Source organism: Epinephelus moara, chromosome 19 (genome assembly GCF_006386435.1).
Source record: "Epinephelus moara isolate mb chromosome 19, YSFRI_EMoa_1.0, whole genome shotgun sequence".
NCBI classification, from domain to species: domain Eukaryota; kingdom Metazoa; phylum Chordata; class Actinopteri; order Perciformes; family Serranidae; genus Epinephelus; species Epinephelus moara.
In genome coordinates this window covers 31043308-31054260 of record NC_065524.1, presented here as the reverse complement: position 1 = coordinate 31054260, position 10953 = coordinate 31043308, and the positions used below count along the sequence as shown (strand labels likewise).

General features: G+C 40.5%; 1 protein-coding gene across 7 annotated transcripts in view; it reads left to right on the top strand.

The window, feature by feature from the left end:
- The window catches only part of wdpcp (WD repeat containing planar cell polarity effector), a 109424-nt gene that overhangs the window by 69921 nt on the left and 28550 nt on the right, over positions 1-10953 (top strand). For all 7 annotated transcript variants that reach the window (XR_007571750.1, XR_007571751.1, XM_050071712.1 and 4 more), the window contains 3 exons: positions 247-435; positions 2269-2392; positions 3486-3549. Coding sequence is in view for 5 of the 7 variants with exons in the window: in XM_050071712.1 (XP_049927669.1) it covers positions 247-435; positions 2269-2392; positions 3486-3549 (377 nt within the window). In the remaining 2 variants the exon portion in view is untranslated. The remainder of the gene's footprint in view (positions 1-246; positions 436-2268; positions 2393-3485; positions 3550-10953) is intronic.

Sequence of the window (10953 nt, the reverse complement as noted above, 5' to 3'; positions counted from 1 at the left end):
ACCATGATATTTTCATTGGTATCGTACAGTGGGATCCAATTTTGGTACCGTGACAACACTAATCTGGAGGGGGTTCATCTGCAAAAACTAATGAAAAACTAAACCACGATATTCGGTATTGGGTACTCGGTATTCGGCCAAGCATTTAATATTATTCGGCTTCGGCCACAAATTTTCATTTCGGTGCATCCCTACTTTATTTCATGTTATAATAAGCTGAAACCAAACTGTGACTGTTTGTGACAGGGGCTCTGACGGGAGGCCAGATGGGTCCTGGGGAGCTGCTGCAGCAGAGGCTGCGTTGTGGCCAGGTCAGAGAGGCACTGGGCATCCTGGAGGCCATGGACTGGAGCATCATGGGAGACGAGTGCTACCGAGGCCTGAGCTCGGTCACCAACCACCTGCTGAGGCTGGAGCTGAACGCAGAAAGAGAGGGTGGGTCGAACACTTCTCGATAGATAGGTTTTAGTTTTACTAATATTTCTGTAAAGAGTCAAACTAAAGTAGTCAAAAAACAGCAGATTTATTTAGATTTTTCTGGCAATGTAACACCAGACTGAATAAGACCCAAAATACCCACTGAAAAAGGCCCCAAAAAAGATAAGAGAGGAGGCTTTTATTTTGAAGCTTAATACAGTTGCTGCTAAATTATTTTATTATGTTCGCGAAGCAGTATAGCCCAAGGGTTTGTAGTTTTGTGAGCCATTTATGGCACAAAGAAATTATTTTTTTCCCTTTGATTTTTTTTTTTTTAATTTATGTTCAATTTTTGTCATCGTTCAACACACTTATGTGTAAATAAACATAAGTACGTAACTTTTAGGACACACTGAGCAGTAATTAACCTGTCACTTCCTGAGAGCCTGCTTGCCAGCTGAAGATGCGTAACCGGGGTAACCTGTGCCAATCTAAGCTCTACTAGTAATTTTGAAATAACTTTAAACTACATTACGCTTAACAAAGTGAAATCTTACACTTCTTACACAGTTACATTCAACCTGAACTATTATTGACGTTATAGAGCTGAATGCTGTCCCCTACCACATACTAAGGTTTCATACTAAGGTTTTGGACATACTAAAACAGTCTCACATACTGTTTTTGCCTTTTTTTTAACGTTTTTTAAAAGTTACTATAAATCAAGAAGTTCATTAATACACAGAGAAGCAACGGATTTCACTGCGACAGCCATGTCATCTTTTTATACCTCCACACTGGCGATAGCCGTGGCTGGAGGCATTATGTTTTGTCTGTCCGTCCCATTCTCATGAGCGCGATATCTCAAGAACGCCTCAGGGAATTTCTTCAAACGTCCACTTGGACACAGCAATGAACTTATTAGATTTTGGTGTTCAAAAGTCACTGTGACCTCACGTTTTCGGCCATAACTCATGAATTCAAATACTAATTTTGACAACATTTTACACAAATGTCTAACAAGATAAAATGATGGAGTGATAACATTTTATATCCAAAAGGTCAAAGGCCAGCTTCACTGTGACATCATAATGTTCTGCAAAAACACTTTCCTGGCCATTATTCAACGTCATAATTCAGGAACAGAATGGGAGACATTTGGTGGGATACTGGATTAGTGACACTAATCTCGGGTGTCTGTGTTGAAACTGTGCTCATTTAGATCTTCTGTGCTGCAGAGGGAAGATGTATGTGAAGCATCATGTTGGTGAAGATTCTCAGTCACCCAGGTCATGGTAATCATAAGTGCTATATCGTAGGCAACTGGACTTGCTTGATTTTCTTGACGACATTTCACCTCTCATCCAAGAGGCTTCTTCAGAAGAACTGAAGAGAGAACTGAAGAAGCCTCTTGGATGAGAGGTGAAACGTCAAGAAACTCAGAAAGTCCAGTTGCCTACAATATAGGACTTATGATTATGTGAAGCCATCTATGTTTTAGAATCCGTAGATAATTTGCAGCATCATCCATATGTGAAGCATTGTCTACTGTCATGGCTACATATGAGTCTGGACAGACATGGATATAAACTGCAACTTGACTTGTTTGTTGAGGCATTAATTCAAGTCTGAAGAATTTTGGGGGGGCATTTTTGCCTCTATTTGATAAATGATAGTGTAAACTGGCAATAGAGGAGAGCTGGAGCACCTGTGTCATGCAACAAAGGTCCCTTGGCTGGAATCAAACATGGGACGTTGTGGCCCCTAACATTATCTTTAAAAATAAGAACAGGACATTTATGAAACGTGTCTTTGAAGTTCTTATTGTGTCTGTTTCTGTTCTGTCTGCAGCCCAACTCGAAGCAGCTCTGGGTGTGTTTTACACCCCGCCTGTTCCTCTCTCTGATGTGGTGATATTAGAGCACAGGGAGCCGATCAGCAAGTGTGCCCGCCGCTTTTTTCACCACCTCCTCAGGTAACGCCACCTTCTCTGTGCTGTCGCTGTGGCCCTAATAGGATCTTCTGAGGGAGACATTTGTTTTGCATAACTCTTCAGAAGGGGGGGTCAGAGGTCAAGGTTGGCTATATTAGAGTTAAATGCATTTGAATATATACATAAACAATATGATCCTCCGTCAGACTGAAGAAAAATAATTGAAAGCCGCTGCCGGTGGTCATGAGTACTCCACGTACAAAAATTTCCAGACTATTTTTAAGGCATTACCAGAACATTTTATTGGGTGCAGAATCAGAAGAAGAAAAACCGTCCAAAAAAGGTCTTTGTGAAAATGACATCCATTGCAGATACAATTTAATTCCGCTTATTTGCAGCTCACTATTGCTATTTTAAAAATTCTAAAAAGGAAATGGCTTTTGAATTTCATCGCACACACTGATGCAGCTTTGAGTCATTCATAAGGCAAAGCACCTCACATGCACCTGTTTAGACTGTTGTTTCATTTTCCCTTCTGCCATGAGAGCCTTTTGAAATGCCTGTTTGACTGAAATAGACCCTGTTGTTCCCACACACTGCTGCTTACTGCTCTCCATCCTGCAATTACCTCCCGTTTCTCCTCTCTCTTTTCTTTCTTCTTCCTCTGTAGCAGAGCTGGAGCGTTGTTTGGCATCCCTCCTCCTCTCCTCTCTTATCACCTACCTGCATTCTTTTTCTCTCCATCGACATCAAATGAAGGAAGCCCCCCACACACCTCCTCTCTCTGCTTGTGTTTGTTTGTTTCATGTTGGCTCTAGACAGGGAAAGTTGAGGTGTTTTGTACTGGGAGATACAGCTCTCTCTCTCTCTCCAGCTTTAATTCTGGATAATAGGACTAGGACTCGCTACTCTCAGTTCAATTATTGACAGTTGTGTGTATGCAGCGGTGTGTGCTGATCGAGGTGTGCGTCTGTGTGCAGACCAAAGGAAGGAGAAAGTACACACTACTGACCTATCCATCTATGAATTATAATCCAAAGCATGTATTTTAAGATTGATGATTGTTTTTCTTTATTGTCAGAATGTTGTTGTGCCTCTCTTTAACTGTCTCTCCTCCTGTCCCTCCTCTCCTCAGACACCAGCGCTTTGAAAAGGCCTTCCTCCTCGCTGTAGATCTAGATGCCAGAGATTTATTCATGGTGAGTGAAAAGTAAATTTCTCTGTTGAAGAAATGAAAAGAAAAAAAAATGCAACACTCTCTCAGGGCCAAAAGTGTAAAAATTACTCAAATAACAAAAAGCATTTACAGGTCTTAAAAAATCTTTAAAAGCCCTGAATTCAGTTTCCTCAAAAGATGGTGTTTAAAAGTCTTAAATTTAATTTTCAGAAGTCTTTGATATTGTCTTTAGCCTGCTGTAGGCAGTAATGTTAATTATTAGACCTGCAACAATAAATTAATTATTTGTCTGAAAATCAATCAATAATCTGAGTAATTTTTAATTGAAAAACAAGTCAGAATTCTCTGATTACAGCTTTTAAAAAGTGATTATATTCCAGTTTCTTTACTCCTCTATAATACTAAACTGATATCCTTGGGTTGTGGACAAAACAAGACATTTGAGGATGTCATCTCGGGCTTTGGAAAAAACTGATCAAGATTTTTCACCATTTTTCTGACATTTTATAGACCAAATAACTAATCTATGATTGAGAAAATAATTGACAGGTTAAACAATGAAAATAATCATTAGTTGCAGTTAAAACAGTGAACTAAAAGTTAAATCATTGCAAGAGGTGAATGTTGACTGTGACATTCAGTACTTTTTGTTGAGTTTTTTTGTTGTCGACTCTGTGGCAAACAGTTGTACTACTCCTAATTACAGAAGCTAGGAAGCTCATGGTCTCATAATGGGCCTTTTACATTGCTTATCTGGGTCCATGTTGCAGTGATTTAATTAACTGCAGCATTAGGAGTTACTGTTATATACTACTGGGAAGTATAAGAAAATATTATTATGATAAATAGTCCCAATATTGTCTTTGCAGGTTTGCCGTCATACATCCAAATTACTGGTATAAAATTATTGCCTTCTATGTGGTTTTATGAAGGTCTTAAAGAGGAACACCACCTACATTAAGAATTCCAGTGTTATTTAAATGGTATAGGAAAATTAAATCACTATTTGTGAACATGAGCTACTCTCTCTCAAAACCAAAAACCAGAGAAGTAAATCTAAAGCTTGTCATGGCATAGTGTATAAAGTCTGGAGCTACTCCTAAATGAGCTTTATTCTATTGTGATGTTCTCAGTTTTGAAACAGAACATTCCCCTGGCTGCACTCAGTGTCATCTATAACATCTATCACTATTCACTGTCTAAGGAGCAGCCCAGGCTTTATACCCTGCTATGACTTCACAAATTTGAGGTTAAGCACTCTAGTTTTTGGATTTGGGAGACAGTTGTTTATGTTTATTAATATTTTTGGACTTTCATATATCATAGGAATAACTTGTATTAATTGTAAATAAGAGTGAAGTTCCCCATTAAAAAGTTGTAAATTTAACTTGATGAATCCAGTACAACTCCTGAAATTAATCACAAACAGTTTACACACATCTTCATCAGTGGTACGACATGATAAGGAGAATATTATGAATCTTTTTTTCTGACGGTGCATTTTAAAATCTCAAAATAATTGGTATCATCTGTTTGGGTTTTTTTGTTTGTTTGTTTGTAAAAATAATTTACCAAATGGGCATATTAACGTTACTCAGAGCAGGATAGCGGAAACAAAAACACTATTTGGATTTTATGCAAAAAGTTCTTTAAACTCAGCATGATGGGAATCAAGGCAGTAGAGTCCCACATGCAGAGTGAGAAACACAAAATCACCAAGAAAACTTCACAAACACACAGTTCTGTTCTTCCCCTCATCTCCGCCACGAGACAAATAAGTCATATATTATGTTAAAAACAAAAACAATAAGGCAAAATTGTCCTTAACCCAAAGTATGTTTGATGTTGGTTCAAGATTTTTTTTCTTCAGTTTTGGTTATTGCAAAATTTGGTCTTAAATTTTGTTACGAGTGGCATTTAAAAAGTCTTAAAAAGGCTTAAATCCAACTTGTCTTAAGATGTAGGAAACCTGCATGAGGATCATGCAGGGCTTAATCCGAAATTTTGGTCTTTGATTAAAGAGGGGGGTTTGGCTTCTTGTTTTTTAGCACAGTGTTGGAGAGAGAGAAGGGTCTAACGTGCAAAAGAGTTTTTATGTTAGTGTACTCCAGCTTCATTAATACTACACAACCTGTTTTAATTGTTCCATGACTTGTACTCTTGTTACGTTCATTTGCACATGACTTGTAACCCATACAAGTGCACGTGTGTGTGTGTGTGTGTGTGTGTGTGTGTGTGTGTGTGTGTGTGTGTGTGTGTGTTGCATGTCAGAGAGCAGGTGTGATCTCAGTATGGGCCCCTATCTTTTCACAACCTCCACGGCCTCGGCTTGGCCTTTTCCTCTCCTCTCATCTTCCCTCTAACTCGCTCTTTCTTCCACTCCACGCTGAAATGCTCTTCTATGTGTTTGACCCCCTTTTTCATGGGGCCCCCTTTGCTCCATGCTTCACCAACACCCTAGACATTAATACAGACCCCCATACACACACACACACACACACTTGCTCCCTCAATCACACTGATAGCACTGGTTCCAATTACCTCCCCACTAAGTAGTGCTGCTGGGAAGCCGAATTGAAAAGGTGGAGTCGAGCCTGTGGACCTTGAAAGAGCGCAAAGGGAGGAGGGGGAGCAGAGAGGAGAGGAGGGGGGTGGTGGTGTGGATGGAAAGCTATATGACAAACTAAAAAAAAATAGAGAGAAAAGAAGCAAGGTCTTGCTCCGTCTCTTTGGAGGTGTGGAGAGATGAGTGAGGAGGAAGAGAAGGAAACAGAAGATGAGCTCAGAGATGGAGGTGGAATCATTTTTGCAAATAATTCTCAGTGTTGGGTTTGAACTGACTTTGATGGTTGAAGACGGTGATATCAGCACAATTCAGCCAAACAAGCCTCTCATCGAGAAACGCATACTTTAATATGCATGTACTGTATCTGCACTCGTTTGTCAAAATTCCTTGTCTTCATGTAAATAATTAACCCTTCCTAAAACGTAGTAGAAACATTGGTTCATATAGATGTGTAGATGCAAAAACCAATGATATTTTTATTCTTTTAAAAATATTCCCAGGAAAATTATAAAATTAACATTTCCGGAACGCTTGTTCACTGATACCCTTTAAATCCTTTTCATATTTTGTGCCAAGTTATGGACATGAAACAGGAAATGAAGTGCAAGTGACAAGTGACAATCACACCGCTCCCTCGAATTACTACTTTTTAGGGCGGCCCACGACCAAGAATTTTCCTAGTCAACCAATAGTCGTCATTTAGGCCCATTAGTCGACTAGTTGTCCGCATGTTTATGATATTAATTTAATGATTAAATGATATATTTTGGTGGTTTGAGTTGAAGGTGTGAGAAAGAATAGTATCAGTAACATTGTTAACACTGTGCTACATTACAGAGAAATACAAAACTGTACTAATGTACCTTCATTAATATATATTTTATCTACAAGTGCATGTCACACACTGAGCGAGCCGCCTGTTAATGACGCTGTGGGCTAATGGGCATGTAGCTACTTCCATGTTTCAGGTGATACGTCATGTTTGTAGTCGACCAATGAAGATGAGTTTACATATCACCTTGGGTTCGTCCTTCACCTTCTCAAAATGATCCCACACTTTGGATTTCCTGCCCGACATGTTATTAATTGGCCTGTGGAATAACCGCAGGTACCAGCCCTGTAAGTTAGGGGCCGTACACATGCCGTGTCTTTAAGCGTCTGGGAAATGCGAGGTCGGGTGCTGGGGGCTACTTTTGTGCCTTTTTGTGCCAGCTTTCAAGAGCATGGAGGCAGGTTGTATCTGAGGTTGCTAGGAGCTGTTTATAAGTGTGTAGGCCTGTCGTCCGTGGGACAGATGTAAAGCTCTGGGTAGCCCTGCACTAACATGATCAACTTTTCTGTATTTATCAGACTGAATATTTACAGAAGAAGGGAAAGATATGTCGATGCGTGGCCACTTCCTGTGTCTCTCCTTTCAAATTAGATTCCCACATGATCCAGTCATATAGGTTTTGACAAGGTGCAGCCTCTAATAGAGTTTCACGTTTGTTTGTATATTTCTTTCTGCAACTAAGCTACCAATAAAATCATGCCAGCTAATGACCTTCCTGGTCGACTATTAGAGGGCAGCCCTACTACTTTTCATAGTTTTCATTATGTTTTCAATATGTTTTTATATGTGGCACGATCATAAGCCTCCACTTTAGGTGCAGTGAACTCAAGGAGGCTACCTGACAGGAAATCACAGAAATAATTTGGATCACTGCAGTACTTGATCTCAAAGCTTGATTGTGTGAAGTTGGTGTGATGTTATCCAGAAGTGGTGTGTCACTGTCCAGTGGGTCTTCACGACTGCATGACCAAAACTACAAAACTTCTCCAATCACGGAGCCAGTTCACTCGTCCATTTCAGTTCAGTTTGAGAACTATGTGTCCCTCTCATGTGGCTCTGATACGACACCTGACAACTGTTTCAACCACAACTGTAGTGTTATTACTGTACAGGTGACATCTTTCCAAGCTCTACTCGCACGTAATAATATTTTTTCCCATTAAACTCTTATACTTTTTATTTAAACAAGTTTAAGAGACAAAATTAGAAAGTGTGAACTTTTGTGGCAGCCATTGTGGTGATCTCCATGTTTCTGGCTCACCAAGCACAACAAATAAATGTCTTCTCATCCTAGATCTGTAACACAGGGTAGCTGCAGGTCTTAGAGATGAAATACACATATACTAATGAAAGACTTTAAAATGTACTAAATTGCCTTAAATTCAGATTGAATAAGTCTTAAATGTTTTTTAGTCATGTCACCTCTAGAATTTTCAGTGTTGGCACTATGGAAGACTTCAACAGACTTCAGCACAACACCTGCATGCACGTAATACCCTTATTGTCATCCCCTCTATGCATTTAGATCACACGATAAATCCCAGACACACAAAACTGACATCAAAGAACTAGTGGTGATGAAGGCCGACTGTTGCATCGCCTCTGTCTTGGCCAAAAAGTTGTGTTTGAACACACCGCAAAGACCACAGCCAACAGCCAACTAGCACGTATGCTCTGCGCCTGCATAAGAGAAAATAACTTTCCAACCAGCAGGCGGCAGTAGTCTGTTTTCGTCGTTCATAAAGGGAAACCGGAAGACTGACAGTATGAATTTACGATGCTGCTTAGCCAGTTAGCACATTAACAGCATAATGTTAAAAGGACAAAGAATATTTACCATGTGCTAGCAAGCAATAACACACTTGCAAACTGTTAATACTGAAGAGCTCAATGACTAAAAAAATACTAGTTTGAGATCATACAAGTTTGTTCTCATCTCACTCCATCTTGAATTAAGTCATTTGCTTTCTTTACTTGCATCTCTCTTCTCGTGCACTGAGCTAAACTGCCAATCAGATTGATTTCACTCACCGACAGGCCCAGCCAGCTCCAACACAGATTCAACATGCTGAATCAACCGAAAAAAGCAGACAAGGGTCGACTGTTGCCAACAGTTTGGGACATACCACCAAAACAAGGGCAAAAGAAGCTCACTGACAACCTTGACTGGTGGTCAGCCGTCAGCTTGGTGTGTCAGTAACCTAAAACTAAGGCTGTGCTAACCAGCTTGCTTGTTAGTTTATTCTGTGCAAATTGGTAAGCACAGAGTATCATCAGTGCCATTTTACCTCACTGTTCACTTTGAAAGAGTGTATCTTTGCCTCTTCTCATCACAGATTTCATCTTAAATTTCATTTTAAGTGGTATTTAAAAGGTCCTATGTATACCTGTAGATGGACACCCTGTAACAAAGTTAGTGGTCACTCACAAGGAGCCCTTTTTCTGCCTCAACGACCAAGAGGGCAGCAACTCATCATCTGAGATGAGTGACAAAGAGAAAGAGAAAGAAAAATAGGACGTTGACATTTCACCCCTCGCTCTGTCCTTCACTTTAATTAGGTTGTGTTGTTGCTTTAACCTGCCGGTCAGCTGATTGAGTTGAGGTGGAGGGGGTTAATGAGGGCAACCCCCACCTTCACACAACTCTTTCTAACTTCAAAACGTGCCCACAGAACTCAATAACGCACCATCGACTTGGTAAAATGCTCTCACTCACACACACACACACACACACACATACATAGATAACACGCACACCCTCACCTCGTGTGGAAATGCCCAGCATGCTATACCCCCCCTTTACACCCCCACCCCTTCAGCCCCCATTGTTTCCCAGCTAACAATAGAGGCCCTCCAAGCCTTTCTCTCAAAAAGAGAAACCTTTTGTTAAAATGAAACACTTTAGTGTTGGGCTAAATTGAGGGGGAGGAGGAATTGGTGTTAGGGGGGTGTTTTGGCGGAGGTGGAGGTTGGGAGATGTATGTAGAGGTAGTAGCAGGGGGTTACTGAGTCGTTTGCTTTTTTTTTTCATAATTGGCACTGTTCTGTAGCTCCCTAATTAGCCTTTGATAATGAGTTGATAATGTAACCAATTAGGTCATTCGTCAGCCGAGTCAAGCCGACGACAAGTTGTTTTTTTTCTCCACCTCCCTCCCCTTTCTCTTCTTCTTCCTCTTCTTCTTCGTGGGTCTTTGGCTCTTGATGTAGTTTGTTAATTAAATCAAATTGTGTGATAGCCGAATCTGATGCCGGCTCTTTTGTTCCCCAGTGAGGGCTTGTACTGTTTCTTGTTAGATACGCCTAGCAGTAAGGCAAGCTGCGTCTGTTGGGTTCACCTCCTATCTTCCTTCCCTATCTGACGCTGGGCTTGGCGGCGCTGGAGGAGGAGGAGGAGGAGGAGGAGGAGGAGGTATCGCACGTCTTCGGCAATAAGCTCATTGTTGTCGCTCAGATGAGTAATTAGCGTTATTAAAACGTTAAGTCCTTAACACCTATCTGATAGAAGTGTTAGTCAAACACAAGGCTCCTGGATAACAGGTGTGTCAGAAAACGTGTGTGTATGTGTGTGTGCAGGTTCAGTAATGTGCTCATGTCCAGGGATTATGCCTGATGTTAATTAGTGAATATGTATTTTCATGTTTGCATGCTTGTGCCTCTGTGCATTTGTGTCCAGTCTCCTTGCCAATATTTGATTTTACTGTTTTTGACAAACAGAAATTCCACCCTAAAACATTTATGTCCCCACAAAAAATGTATCTCCTTTGAATTTCCGTGGACTAATTGTTATTGGTGTATTTTTCTTATTCCTGGGGATGTGACATTTGCCTGTGGTATTTCCAAGGGTTGCAACGAAGCCTGAAAACTTCAAAAGTAAATCATCAGGATTTGATGTCCCTCCGTCAGAATCAAAGAGCAGGCTTTTTCTCTAGAGCCGCCTTTTGGTGCTGATATTTTACAGTCACACAGGGACAGATGCATCTTGGAAGAAATGCAGAAACTCAGGCTGTGTCCAAAATCATTCATCCACC